Source organism: Phacochoerus africanus, chromosome 2 (genome assembly GCF_016906955.1).
Source record: "Phacochoerus africanus isolate WHEZ1 chromosome 2, ROS_Pafr_v1, whole genome shotgun sequence".
Taxonomy (NCBI): domain Eukaryota; kingdom Metazoa; phylum Chordata; class Mammalia; order Artiodactyla; family Suidae; genus Phacochoerus; species Phacochoerus africanus.
Window position 1 is genome coordinate 109,686,169 of NC_062545.1, and position 15,637 is coordinate 109,701,805.

The window sequence follows — 15,637 nt, forward strand, 5'->3', positions numbered from 1 at the left end:
AGATTTCCCATTTACCTCCTGTCCCTACAGATGCAAAGCCTCCCCCATCATCAAATATTCCTCAAAGGGGTGGCACATTTGTTATAATTAATCAACCTACACTATCATATCATTGTCAGCAAAATCTGTAGTTTCCATTAGGGTTCACGCTTGGTGTTGAGACTGCACCATTTTAATATTTCCTTCCACAGTAAGACAGCATATCCATGACCTATACTGCAGCTCACAGCAACGCCAGATCCTTAACCCACTGAGCAGGGCCAGGAACCAAATGCCATCCTCAGGGATAGTAATCAGGTTTATTACTGCTGTGCCATGATGGGAACTTCTGCATTTAATTCTTTAGTCAAACTTATCACAGTATGGTTTGAGGTAGAGATCCAATGTAGATTTTTCCAAAGCTGGTGGTACATCATTTATGTTACCATTTTCTTACTGTTTAGAAAAGTTTTACACAGCTATAAACACACACCCATACCCATACAATGCAGACTCAGAGATCTCTTTCTGGATTCTATTACATTTCATTGATTTATTCCTATGCACCAACTGTACCTCATTTTTTTCTCTTTTTTGGTTAAAACCATGGTATATGGAAGTTCCTGGGTCAGGGATCGAATCTGAGCCTCAGCTACAACCTACACCACAGGTGCAGTCACACCAGATCCTTAACTCACTGAGCTGGGCTTAAGATCAAACTAACGCCTCCACGGAGATAAGCCAGATGCTTAACACACTTGGCGCCTCATGGGGAACTCCCTCTCATTGTTCTAAAAACAGTTTTTTTAAACTATTTTTAAACAGTTTTAGATAATAGTAGTTATCTAGTATGACAAATTGCCCTCACTGTTCATTTTCAAAATTTTCTTAGTGACTCTTCTGTATTTCTTTTCCAAATGAATATATTACTTTAAAAATTAACAAAAATATAGGCGTTCCCATTGTGGCACAATGGAATTGGCAACGTCTTGGGAGCACTGGGACATGGGTTCGATCCCCAGTCCAGCACAGTGGGTTAAGAATCCAGCATTGCAGCAGCTGAAGATTAGGTCATAAATGCAGCTTGGATCTGATTCCTGGCCTAGGAACTCCATATGCCACAGGGCAGCCAAAAGTGAAAAAGAAAATTAATAAAAATACAGGAGTTCCGGAGTTCCCGTAATGGCATAGTGGTTAACGAATCCGACTAGGAACCATGAGGTTTCAGGTTGGATACCTGGCCTTGCTCACTGGGTTAAGGATCCTGTGTTGCCGTGAGCTGTGGTGTAGCTCGCAGATGCGGCTCGGATCCCGTGTTGCTGTGGCTCTAGTGTAGACCGGTGGCAACAGCTCTGATTGGACCCCTAGCCTGGGAACCTCCATATGCTGCAGGAGCAAAAAGGCAAAAAGACACACACAAAAAAAACACAGGAGTTCCCATCGTAGCTCAGAGGGTTAAGAACCCAACTAGTATCCATAAGGATTCGATTTTGATCCCTGGCCTTGTCTGTGGGTTAAGGATCCAGCATTGCCATGAGCTACATTGTAGGTCACAGATAAGGCTCAAATCTGGCATTGCTGTGGCTGTGGTGTAGGCCAGCAACTGCACCTTGATTAGACCCCTAGCCTGGGAACTTCCCTATGCCACAGGTACAAACCCTAAAAAGCAAAAAATAAAGTGTGTGTGTGTGTGTGTATCTCCCCATTAAAAAAGGGCAAATCCTTTACAGTTAAACTGCTCCCTTCTTTCAGACCCATTCTGGTGTTGCCCACTTACTTGCTGTGATACTCAGCTAGGGGATTTTCATCTTCCACAATCCTCCTGCCTGCAAAGTCAATGGTGATCTTCTTAGAGAGCCGAGAGGCATGTCGAAATTCTCTCAGCTCCTCCTCTCGCTTCTGCAGGGCTTCACGCTCAATTTTGGACAACCACTGGTTAGAATCACTGGCAAAGTAATCTGACTCATCATCAATGACTTGAGTCCTTCGAATGCTGAGGAAAAAAAAGAACACATGGCAATTAGGTCACCTGTTGACAAAGAGGGACTTGATTACCAGGAAGCTGTTTCAAAGAAGCTTATTCTTCTGCTATCCTGAAGGTTATTATCTCAAATATGGATATCCAAGAACATTCCAAAACGAGGTCAAGCTCTGCCTAACTCCCAGCTTCTACATATACCTTATCCTCACTGCAGAGTCAGCTCAGCTCCTAGGACTATCTCACCCTCTGGCAGGAAAAGACAGCACCATAATCCATTGCCCTTCTTTTCTTACTAGTTCAGCCCTCATCATAACATTCTTTTCCTTTTTAATTTTTATTTTTGTGGCTACAGTGTGTAGTGTCTTGATGTGGGATCCCAGTTCTAAGGCCAGGGACTGAACCCAGCATATGAAGGTTCCCAGGCTAGGGGTCCAATCAGAGCTATAGCCACCAGCCTACACCACAGCCACAGCAATGTGGGATCCGAGCTGCATCTGCAACCTACACCACAGCTCACAGCAACAGCAGATCCTTAACCCACTGAGTGAGGCCAGGGATCGAACCCATGTCCTCATGGATACTAGTCAGGTTCGCCAACCGCTGAGCAATGACAGGAACTCCCCAGAATTCTAAAACTTTTAAAGTAGACTTGGAGTGGTCCTACACGCAAACCTAAACAAATAAAACTGATGCCCTTGAACACACCAGCATAAGGGAAACACCAGTAAAGAGAGACCCTTTTTCCATTTCTATTTATCAAATAATGTACTCTATTATGACTTCGGGATTAATATATACACACTAATGTATATAAAAGACAAAGGACCTATTGTAAAGCACAGGAAACTCTACTCAATATTCTACAGTACTCTATTTTTAATAGGTTTCACCGAGTAGGGCTAAAAGTGATATTTAAAGGATCAAGAGGAAATATTAGTTACAAATCTTATGATGGGCTTACTTAAGGTACAGCTTTCAAAGTATATCTCATGTATTCATAGCAAATGATTTGAAAGTAATGGGTGTATCTAACCAAAGGACTATAATGCCAGGAATAGACACATTCAGTTACCATAGTAAAGATTCAGGGCCTTTCTAAGGATTCTCACATGGCCATCTGAGAAGAGAGCATATAAATCCTATTTAAACATTCTTTACCACTAATTGGTTTTCAATACGTATTTTGTCCAAAAGAAGAACAAAATGAAAGAGAAAAACATAAAAATAAAACTAACAAGTTCGTAAGTCTGGCTCATAAATAGAGGGAACTGGGCTAAACGACAAAAGTGTAGGAATGTAAAACTCAATTCAGGGACATTATTGAATCAGAAAATGAATACAGTGTCAAAGGGAAGAGAGCAAGTAAATAATGCCTTCCCATGATACGGTGTTACCTACGCTGTCTCAGATGCAACTTGTTATGGCATCTTGAGAGCCCAGAACAACAGTCTGCTCGTGGCAATAAGTTGACTGAATGAATGAATGGCTGCAAGTGCAATGAATAGGGAATTCTTTCAACCTAAATCAGCTTTCTAGGGGACATTCTAGCATTTGCCAAGAATCAAAAAATGTTGCAGGTGGAAATGTTCTCTTGGTGGAAGCCTATCTTATTCAAACACGGATTCAAAAACAAGCTATAAACTTCCTATGCAGAGCATTTGGCTATTCTTTTATTGTAAATGCTTTCATAGTCTACTCTAAGATGGTATCAAGTGCCAAAATAATGGAGTAGTCTATTTCTTAGCATTTATTATTCTAACCACATCATACCTAGTTCTGTCAAACTCTAACAGTTTGTCTTTATGCTTGATAGCCTTCTCCAGACCAGATTTAAATCGCAATTCTTGATGAGGAAGAAGGTCCTTGGTAGAGATGTCCAACTTTCCAGAATTCTCTGCTCCTGAAATTCAGTAAGGAAATCAAATGATGACAACCTATAACACTAATTAGTTGTATCACTGTGCAGGAAAGATCAAAATATCAGAGGATCTGGCTGTGACCTTATTTGACTGACAGTCTTTATTTCAATAGAAAACAAACAGGTACACAGACCAGGCTTTACTGATCAAACATCAAGCAGCACTTGATGCATAACGGATTCTCAGTAAATGTTAACAATCCATTTCTTCTTTTATAGAAATTTGGGTCACTGAGGGTAACAGACTGTTTAACAATACAATATAAAAATGCCTTATAAATGAAAAACTTAAGGCTGGATATTACCTGTAAATACACTTTTATATTTCAAAGCTAAAAAATAATAGAAGGAGGAGTTCCCATCGTGGTGCAGTGGAAACAAATCCGACTAGGAACTGTGAGGTTGTGGCTTCGATCCCTGGCCTCGCTCAGTGGGTTAAGGATCCGGTGTTGCCGTGAGCTGTGCTGTAGGTCGCATACGAGGCTCAGACCTGGTGTTGCTGAGGCTGTGGTGTAGGTCAGCAGCCGTAGCTCCAAATGGACCCCTAGCTGGGATCCTCCATATGCCGTGGGTGCAGCCCTAAAAATCAAAAATAACAATAATAATAGAATAATAGAAAATAATATTAATAACAATAGAAGGAAAAAAGAGAAGAAATTGCAGAAAAGGGACAAAAATGAGTAACTTTTTTTTTTTTTGGTCTTTTTGCCATCTCTTGGGCCACTCCCGCGGCATATGGAGGTTCCCAGGCTAGGGGTCTAATCGGAGCTGAAGCCGCCGGCCTACGCCAGAGCCACAGCAGCATGGAATCCGAGCCACGTCTGCAACCTACACCACAGCTCATGGCAACGCCAGATCCTTAACCCACTAAGAAAGGTCAGGGATCGAACCCGCAACCTTATGGTTCCTAGTCGGATTCATTAACCACTGAGCCACGACGGGAACTCCAAAAATGAGTAACAAGAAATTATCAGATGCTACAGCACTTAATGTGTATTGTATTATTTCATTCTTACAATAACCATGCAAGACAGTTTGTATTATCTTTGCTTTACTGAAGTTTAGAGACATTAATAAATTTACTGAATTCACTAATTTAGAAATTAAAAGGTAGAAACAAAATTTAAACTTAGATGTAACTCTAAAGCCCTCATTTATTATTCAGCCTGTGTGTTATCTCCTTTGAGACAACATACCATAAACCTATATATCCCAGAAAAGACAGCCATAAAGTATGATTAAAAATCAAGATCTAAAAAGTGTTAGGAAGAGTTCCTGTCTTGGCTCAGTGGTTAACAAATCCAACTAGGAACCATGAGGTTGCGGGTTCGATCCCTGGCCTCGCTTGGTGGGTTAAGGATCCGGAGTTGCCGTGAGCTGTGGTGTAGGTCGCAGACGTGGCTCGGATCCTTTGTTGCTGTGGCTCTGGTGTAGGTTGGCAGCTATAGCTCCCATTCGACCCCTAGCCTGGAAACCTCCATATGCTGCAGGAGCGGCCCAAGAAATGGCAAAAAAGACCAAAAAAAATAAATAAATAAATAAAAAGTTTTAGGAAAACAATCAGGCTACAATGAAGGATGACTTCTGTCTTTACTTAAAACTCCAGGCTGGTTCAAAGTTCTGTCATACCTTTGTTTTTTTTTTTTTAGGGCCACACTTGTGGCATGTGGAAGTTCCCAGGCTAGGAGTAGAACTATAGAGAGCTGCCGGCCTATGCCACAGCCACAGCAATGTCAGATGTCAGCCACATCCTCAACCTACATTGCAGCTTGTGGCAGCGCCAGATCTTTAACCCACTAAGCAAGGCCAGGGATCAAACCCACATCCTCACAGATACTATGTCAGGTTCTTAACCAGCTGAGCCACAACAGGAACTCCTATCTTTTTTTTTCCTTTTGTCTTTTTCTAGGGCCACACCCACGGCATGTGAAGGTTCCCAGGCTAGGGGTCGAATGGGAGCTGTAGCCACCGGCCTACACCAGAGCCATAGCAACGCTGGATCCAAGCCAAGTCTGCAACCTACACCACAGCTCAGAGCAACGCTGGATCCTTAACCCACTGAGCGAGGCCAGGGATTGAATCCGCAACCTCATGGTTCCTAGTTGGATTCGTTTACCACTGAGCCACAATGGGAACTTCTCATATCTTTCCTTTAAAATTAAAAAAATAAAATAAAAAGGGTTCCCGTTGTGCTCAGTGGAAACATATCTGACTAGCATCCATGAGGATGCAGGTTCAGTCCTTGGCCTCAGTGGGTTAAGGATCCGGTGTTGCCATGAGCTGTGGTGTGTAGGTTGCAGACATGGCTCAGATCTGGCATTGCTGCGGCTCTGGTGTAGGCCAGCAGCTACAGGTCCAATTTGACCCCTAGCCTGGGAACTTCCATATGCCCAAGGGTGCAGCCCTAAAACGACCAAAAAAAAAATAAATTTAAAGAGAGAGATTGATTCTTGTGTTTTGAATATAAGAAAAGCACTTAGAACTACCTTTTCTCATAATAAGAACCCTAGAGAAATCCTAACTGAAAAAATATGGAGACATGTTCAATTTTTTTTTTTTTGTCTTTTTGTCCTTTTAAGGCTGTACCCACAGCAAATGGAGGTTCCCAGACTAGGGGTCCAATTGGAGCTGTAGCCGCCAGCCTATGCCAGAGCCACAGCAATGCCAGATCCGAGCCGTGTCTGTGACCTACACCACAGCTCACGGCAACGCTGGATCCTCAACCCACTGAGCAAGGCCAGGGATCGAACCCGAATCCTCACGGTTCCTAGTCGGATTCGTTAACCACTGAGCCACGATGGGAACTCCTGTTCTCACTATTATAATAACAGAAATTATAACTATAAAAATAAAAGATATGACATCTCAAATCTCAGGAGTGAAATATTTTGGGATAAAATACTAATACTGATACGGAATAGTACAATATTTTGGTAAAGTGAAATGGCAAATACATCTTAAGTGTCTAAAATAATACTCTTTGACCCAGTAATCCCATTCTTTGAATTTATCTCAAGGAAATAAATCAAAAGATAGAGTGTTAACAAAGCTGACTGCTCACGGTGCAACTATTATTTCTTTTTGGCTGCGCCCACGGCATTTGTAAGTTCCCAGGCCAGGGATCAAACGTATGTCACAGCAGAGACCAGAACTACTACAATGACAACATCAGATCCTTAACCTGCTGCGCCACAAGGGAACTCCATTTGTGGTATTATTTATAATTTGAAAAGAGTCAAAATAGTAATGAGAAAACAGGTAATAAAATTACAATAAATCAATATAATGAATATTTCAAAGCACTAAAAATTACAAATATGAAGAATATATGGCAGAATTCCCACTGTAGTGTAGCAGGTTAAGAATCTGCAATGGCTTGGGTTGCTGTCAAGGCAGCCCGGCACAATGGGTTAAGGATCTGGTGTTGCCGCAGCTGTGGCACAGGTTGCAGCTGTACCTTGGATTTGATTCCTGCCTGGTAACTTCCATATACCACAGGAGTGGCCAAAAAAGAAAGAACATGTGGCTACATGAACAGTGTTAATAAAATAATTTAAAAAGGAGGAGTTCCAGGAGTTCCCATTGTGGTTCAGGAATAATGAACCTAATCCATGAGGTTTCAAGTTTGATCCCATGCCTTTCTCAGTGAATTAAGGATCCAGCATTGCTGTAACCCGTGGTGTAGGTCACAGATGTGGCTCAGATCCCACATTGCTGTGGCTGTGGTGTAGGCCAGCAGCTGCAGCTCTGATTGGACCCCTGAGACTTCCATATGCCAAAGGTGGGGCCCTAAAAAAAAGAAAAAAGGAAAAACAAATTCTCTTGTAGCGCAGCATGTTAAGGATCTGGTATTGTCACTGTAGTGGCTCAGTCTGCTGCTGTGATACAGGTTCAACCCCTGTCCCCAGTAACTTCCACATGCTGTGGGCAGGGCTCAAAAAGCAAAAAACAACCAACCAACCAACAAAAAAACCTATGAACTAAAACAGGAGCAAAATATTTCCACAATTGGGAAATAAGGAGTACATTATTTCCCTTAATATGTCCTTAACTGTTTTCATTGTGCTTTTCTTCAATTATAAAAGCTTTTGAGAGTGTTCCTATTGTGGCTCAGTGAATTAAGAACCCGTCATGGTGTCCATTCCCTGGCCTGGCTCAGTGGGTTAATGATCCAGCACTGATGCAAGCTTTGGATTAGGCCACAGATGTGGCTCAGATCCCACACTGCTATGGCTAGGGTGCAGGCCGGCAGCTACAGCTCAGATTCAACCTCTAGCCCTAGAACTGACATATGCCACAGGCATGGCTATAAAAAGGAAAAAAAAATTTTGAAAAGAATTGCAAAAAAATGTAGAGTTCCTGTGTATCTTCCATAACCATAGCACAACTATCAAAAGTAAGAAATTAACATTAGTATATTAACAATAACTATATAGACCTTATTTGGACTTCAACATTTTTCCCGTTAATATTATTTTTCTGTTTAGGGATCCAGTTCAAGATCCTGCATTGCAGTTAGCTGTCATATCTCCTAGCCTCCTCCAACCCAGGACAATTATTCTGTCTTTCCACGTTTTTCATGACCTTGCATATCTCCTATTCCTAAACTTTTATCCAATAATGTTAGCAACAATTAATGGATCTTGCCTGTAGCAATTACAACTACTGTGGTATTCCACTTGTGATTTTCTATTACTACAACTGCTTCACTTCATTAACTGTAATTCTACAAGAAAATGCTGTCCCTTCTCCTCCATTTACTAACTTATTCAGTTAATTCACTGTATTAGTTGTATTCTTTGGGTTATAATCCAATAGCGTTATTATTAGTTTTTTTTGCTCAGTGTTAGGTGGTCTCTCTTTTTTTTTTTTAGGTGGTTTTAATAAGAACTTTAAAAAAAACAATGGTTAGGGAGTTCCCTAAAAATGGTTAGGGAGTGGCACAGTGGAAATAAATCCAACTATCCATGGGGATGTGGGTTCAATCCCTGGCCTCTATCAGTGAGTTAAGGATCCAGCGGTGCATGAGTTGCAGTGCAGATTGCAGGCTCAGCTCAGCTCAGATCCCACATTGCTATGGCTGTGGTGTAGGCCAGCAGCAGCTGTAGCTCTAATTTGATCCCTTGCCTGGGAACCTCCATATGCCATGGGTGCAGCCCTAGATAAAGAAAAAAAAAAAAATTACTTATAGAATAAATGAGTAAATAAAGTGCATGTTGAATACCAGGACACATAAATACAACAAAATATATTCATCACCACAGTGATCCAATCAGAAGACTGCTGCCTACCTGACATGAGCTTCTTCAGCAGTTTCTGGCTCTTGTTTGAGTCACGCTGTAAAATATCCTGTTCTTCACGAGTACAAACCTATGAAGTAATAAGAGTAAAATAACATCACAATATCCAACAGGTAAATTATATTGTTTGCTTGATACACTTAAAAAGTACCCTCAAATTTCACATTAGAAACTGTTTTTTAAATCTGAACAAACATACCAAACACCCTAGTTCCTATCCATTTCTCCCTTAAGAACTGTTCAAGAAACTGATCTTACTGAAGCTGTCCCTGAGGGAGAAGTTAAAAAAAAAAACAAAAAACTAACCTACGTTCAAAGGACAAAGATTTGCCATCACTGAGAATATTGAAAAAACACAAGGATTTTTTTTTAAAGCCTTTCAGTTCTAATCATGAAATCCAAGTCCTATAAGAGAAATTATAAGCTAGCGTCTTATTAAAAAAAATAAAGAAACCAAGTACAGTGCCACCAATAAAACTAGAGTAGCTTTTATACTATATGTATTCTATTTCTCTGCCTTCAAATATTACCTACATATAAAGGAATAAACAGAAGTTCCTGTCGTGGCGCAGTGGTTAATGAATCCGACTAGGAATCATGAGGTTGAGGGTTTGATCCCTGGCCTTGCTCAGTGGGTTAAGGATCCAGCATTGCCATGAGCTGTGGTGTAGGTTGCAGATGCAGCTCGGATACCGCGTTGCTGTGGCTGTGGCGTAGGCCGGCGGCTACAGCTCCCATTCCACCCCTAGCCTGGGAACCTCCATATGCCGCAGGAGCAGCCCTAGAAAAGGCAAAAAGACAAAAATAAATAAATAATAACTAAGGAAATAAACATATTAACCAAAGAAAAAGTACTGTTTATTATAAAATCACTACAATTATAAGAAGGGAGGTTACTTAAAAACAATTTCATCCTAAGCTTATAAAACTGCATGACTTCAAGGCTAATCTGCTTTACACTCCTCTGTTTCTTGAAATGAAGGATACAAGGGACCTAACAGAAAACACTGTACTTGCTGGCAGTTGCCTGAGTGGCACAGAGTTCCAGCTAGCAACTGCAGGGTGTTTCTCTAGAGAAAGCCCCATATGGGAAGACATTTACTGCTGTTTTATGATCATTTTTGATATTAGATACTACATTTTTCAGGTCATCCACTGTCTATCAGCTTATTCTATTATATTGAAAAACTAAGGCTCCATCAGAGAAGGGAAAACAAAGCAACACAAAATCTATGCCTTCACCAAGACTAAATGCCATTGCCTCTGCCAGTCAGCTCATCTGGCAGAATAAGCTTTCTAGACAACTCACTAGAGCATTTGTAAGAAAGTCCTTACAGCTACACTTTTTTTTTTTTTTTTTTGCTTTTTAGGGCCACACCACAGCATATGGAGAGCCCAGGCTAGGGGTCCAATCAGAGCTTCAGCTACCAGCCTACGCCACAGCCACAGCAACATCAGATCCGAGCCGAGTCTGTGAACTATACCACAGCTCATGGCAATGCTGGATCCTCATCCCACTGATTGAGGTCAGGGATCAAACCCGAAACCTCCTGGTTCCTAGTGGGATTCATTTCCGCTATGTCACGACAGGAACTCCTACAGCTACACTTTTGAGGTCGCTCACTCAGATAAAAAAGGAGGTGTTCTTGAAAAAGAAGCTATAAAGACCTGAGGATTATATCACAGTGGCTCTGTTTCCCTAGGAATTTGAATCACATCTGAAGACTGACAAAAATTTTTGACATTTCAGACCTTAAGGTTTTCCTGAATTGAAGTTAGTGTGATACAAGACTTGGATCCCTCAACAATTTATGCTCTCAAAACTCTTCTCACCAATAGGCCTCAGTACCAGGATATCACCTTAGGTTACTGACAACTCAAGTTCTTGCTTCTAAAATTTACTGGACACCTCAGAGAAGAAACTTACTAAAAAAAAAGAGAGAAATTACTAAGGGTATGAATGTCTCTATGTATAAAACCAAAACATAAAATAGAAAATAAACAATTTACCAGAGTACCACAGAATAAGCAGGGGCCAGAACCCTCCTGTTCACAGACAATTCGCCCACAGATCAGACAGTTATTGATCAACTTGTGCTTCTGGCCCAGGCAATCACAAGGGTGGCGACCAGGGATCAGGACTGCAAGCTTGTCCTGTCCCTCTTTAGTGTATAAACTGACAAACTTCGTCTTCTTCTTTAAGGAGCTGCTGTTCTCTTGTGCCTAATTATACAAAGATGTCAGAAATAATATTGAATAATTAATGACAATGAGAATGATCAAGAGAGAGAAACTTCTGTTCAATAGTAACTTATATCCTACCCCTGAACCATGATGGAAGTGGGAGAAATATCAATTAGTTATAGTAAAGGGTCTGAGGAAAAGTTACGCTCTAGAAAAACTAGCTAGGAGTTTCCTGATGGCCTAGCAGTTAAGGATCCAGTGTTGTCATCGCTGTGGCTTGGGTCACTGCTCTGGGTTTGATCCCTGGCCTGAGAACTTCTCCATGCCATGCAGTGCAGCAAGAAAAAAAAAAAAAAAGAAAAACTAGCTAATATTCTCTACCTTTTTTGGCTACTAGCTTTCAGCCTTGTATTATAGCTTGTGGCCTCACTCAGTGGGTTAAAGATTCAGCATTGCTGTGAGCTGTGGTGTAGGTCGAAGACTCGGCTCATATCCTGAGTTGCTGTGGCAGCAACTACAGGCTCCGATTCAACCCCTAACCTGGGAACTTCCATGTATATGCCTTGGGTGCAGGCCTAAGACGCCAAAAAAAAAAAAAAAAAAAAAAGATAACCAACAAGGACCTACTATATAGCACAGGGAACTATACTTAATATTTTCTAATAACCTATTAGGGAAAAGAATCTGAAAAAAATATATATATATATGAATGTGTAACTGAATCACTTTGCTATACACCCGACACACAACATTGTAAATCAACTACATTTCAAGTTAAAAAATAGAAACAGGAGTTCCCGTTGTGACACAGGGAAACAAATCCAACTAGTATCGATGAAGATGCTAGTTTGATCCCAGACCTCGCTTAGTGGGTTGGGAATCCAGTATTGCCATGAGCTGTGGTGTAGGTCTCAGACTTGGCTCAGATCCTATGTTGCTGTGGCTGTGGTGTAGGCCGAAGCTGTAGATCTGATTCAATGACCCCTAGCCTGGTAACTTGCTTATTCCACAAGTGCAGCCCTAAAACGCAAAAAAAAAAAAAAGAAACAGACCTACAGATATGTAGAGAACAAACTAGTTGTTACCAGTGGGAAGAGGTAAGATAAGGGTAGGGGATTAAGAGGTACAAACTGTTATGTATAAAATAAATAAGCTACAGGGACAAACTGTACAACACAAGGAACATAGTCAATATTTTATAATAACTCTAAATAGAGTGTAACTTTTAAAAATTGTGAGTCACTATGTTATACACCTGCAACTTACATAATACTATACATCAACTATACTTCAGTAAAAAAATAATAAAAGGTGTATTAGATAAGCTTTCTTCAGGCATGAGTTACAGTGCAGTTGGCTATGAGTTCACTGTTAATGAGTCAACAGTATACATTAAATAAAATGCCTTCAAACAAATAAACATAAAATAAGGTTCTGTTTTGATTGGTTGATGGAAATGTGACCAGAGGCTTGAAGAAACCTAACACTGTAGTTCCCCTACGAACAATGGTTCAGTATATACTGAGGCTTTAGGAAAAAATCAGCTGCATAACATTCCATCAAATGAAGGAATGATAACTTATTTAATCTTTCTCTTAACTGCTAAAAAATCGAGTCAGTTCATATTTTCAATATTATAAACAACATTATACAGAACATAAGTTTTTTACATTTCCAATTATTTGGTTAGATATTTAAGTCATACTCAGAAGTAGGGGTGTTCCTGTCATGGTGCAGCAGTTAACAAATCCAACTAGGAACCATGAGGTTTCGGGTTTGATCCCTGGTCACACTCAGTAGGTTAAGGATCCGGCGTTGCCACCAGCTATGGAGTAGGTCGCAGACACGGCTCAGATCCTCCATTGCTGTGGCTGTGGTGTAGGCCGGCAGCTGTAGCTCCCATTCAACCCCTAGCCTGGGAACCTCCATAGGCTGCAGATGCGGCCCTAAAAAAATAAATAAATAAATAAGTCAGAAGTATACGAACATTTCTGCAGTTCTTCATGTATGCTGCCAAACTGTCCCCCAGAATGCTTAAACCAATTTACATTGCTAACACTAGTGGATAGGAGGTTCCTGTTTTAATACAACTTCATCATCGACTATTCTATTTTTAAAATCTTTGACAATTTGATAGGCAATATCTCAGGGATGTAATGTGTATTTATTTGATTACTAGCAGAGTAACCAACCATCCTTGTTTGCCCAGGATTTAGGGGAATCTCAAAATATAGGTCTTTTCAGTGCTAAAACCATGAGAGTCCAGAAAATTAGGGTGACAAACTGGTCACCTTAATTACTAGTAAGGACAAACATCCTTTTATGTTTATTATCATCTGTGTTTTTTCTTTTGCTTGTAAGTCTTTACTCATTTTATTCCAATTGATAAAAGGCTTAAGTATCTCTCTTTTTTTTTTAAGTTCACATTATTTTAGAAACCCCTTTTCGTGTTTTTTTTTTCCTTTCTTTTTGGCCACCCCAGGAGCATATGGAGTTCCTGGGCCAGGGGTCAGACCTGAGCCCCAGTTGCAATCTATGGTGCAACTGTGGTATCACTGGATCCTTAATCGAATGTGTCAAGCCTCACTCCAGGAACAGCACTCATCCCGTTGTACAACAGCAGGCACTCCCATTTCCTCCTTTTCCAGGAACTTATTCTCCTGGTTTTTTTGCATGGTCATCACACCATTGTTTGATCATTACTTCTATCTCAACATAATTAACTATTCCCTTCTGGTGGGAAATTTAGCTCGTCAAATTGCCCAGTTTATAAATATTTCTGCCTACCTCACAGGGCTATTTTGAGAGCCAAGAGAGAATATGAAAGAGCTCTAAGCACTAAACAATGATGATTGTGGTGGTGGTGGTGGTGGTAGTGAATGGCTTAAAATAGGAACACCTTTTTTTTTTTTTTCCAGGACCGCATCTGTAGCATATGGAAGTTCCCAAGCAAGGGGTCTAATTGGAGCTGCAGCTATCAGCCTACTCCACAGCCACAGCACTGATGGATATGAGCCACATCTGAGACCTACACCACACGTTGAGGAAATGCTGGGTCCTTAACCCACTGACCAAGGCCAGGGATCAAACCGCATCCTTATGGATACAGTCAGGTTATTAACCTGCTGAGCCACAACAGGAACTCTGGGAACACTCTTAAAACAGCTAGAATTGTGCATTCTTTTAGTATAAACCCACAAAAATGTTGAAATTGAAGCCCTAGTGCACTTCATTAAATATTTTCTATCATACATATCCCTATTTATCTATCATCTCTAAGCAAAGATATCCTTATAATACTTACTTAATCAGGCTGCCAAAAAAAAAATCTACCACATAGAAACTAGTATGTCATCATTATCACTCTCAAAAATTTACACATTTGTTGAAAAACTGCCATTCTATACCAATTTATATCTTTTGCTCTCCGAAATATATTAATCATTTCCCCCTCTCCTCATAGCTAGAAAAAGCCACATTCTCTAGGCACTCACCTTGGCCAAATCGAAAGGTGTTTTAACCTCTTTGGTCATATCAGGTTCAGTAAATGCAGGAACTTCCTGTTTGTTTCTCCCTTTCCGCCTACTCCTCTTTAGCTGGTCTCCTGATCTCTGTCCATCTAAAATTTCTTTAAAGAAGAAATATATATATATATATATATATATATATACACAGATTGAAAATAGTAGGATTCACTGGTGAATTAACAGCTAATAAAGAGAAGACAATGCTTAATATTTACAGTAAAGATAAGAAGTCAGGCAGGTTTTGGAGTTGCCATCATGGTTCGGTGGTTAGCGAACCTGACTGGCATCCATGAGGTTGCAGGTTCAATCCCTGGCCTTGCTCAGTGGGTTAAAGATCCGGCGTTGCTGTGAGCTGTGGTGTAGGTTGCAGACTCAGCTCAGATCCTGAGCTGAGGCATAGGCCAGCAGGCCAGCAGCTTCAATTCTGATTCGACCTGGGAACCTCCATATGGCACAAGTATGACCCTAAAAAGCAAAAAAAAAAAAAAAAAAAATCAAAATCTGTTCTTTGTTTTGCTTTTTGCTTTTTTAGGACCACAACTGTAGCATGTGGAAGTTCTGAGGCTAGGGAATTGGAGCTACAGTTGCTGGCCTTCGCCACAGCCACAGCAACGTGGGATCTGAGGTGCATCTGTGATCCACACCATAGTTCAGAGCAACACCAGATCCCCCGAGGCCAGGGAACAAACCTTCATCCTCATGGATACTAGCTGGATTCGTTTCCACTGGGCCACAATGGGAACTCACT

General features: G+C 40.8%; 1 protein-coding gene across 2 annotated transcripts in view; it reads right to left on the reverse strand.

Moving 5' to 3' along the window:
- Nucleotides 1–15,637, reverse strand: part of TRIP4 (thyroid hormone receptor interactor 4) — a 62,494-nt gene that overhangs the window by 38,020 nt on the left and 8,837 nt on the right. Inside the window, exons 3-7 of one of the 2 annotated variants that reach the window (XM_047765813.1) lie at nucleotides 14,857–14,990; nucleotides 11,189–11,401; nucleotides 9,170–9,248; nucleotides 3,731–3,860; nucleotides 1,757–1,972 (exon numbers count right to left, since the gene is read on the reverse strand). In XM_047765813.1, coding sequence (XP_047621769.1) covers nucleotides 1,757–1,972; nucleotides 3,731–3,860; nucleotides 9,170–9,248; nucleotides 11,189–11,401; nucleotides 14,857–14,990 — 772 coding nt within the window. The remainder of the gene's footprint in view (nucleotides 1–1,756; nucleotides 1,973–3,730; nucleotides 3,861–9,169; nucleotides 9,249–11,188; nucleotides 11,402–14,856; nucleotides 14,991–15,637) is intronic. The other variant, XM_047765820.1, reaches the window with a different exon arrangement.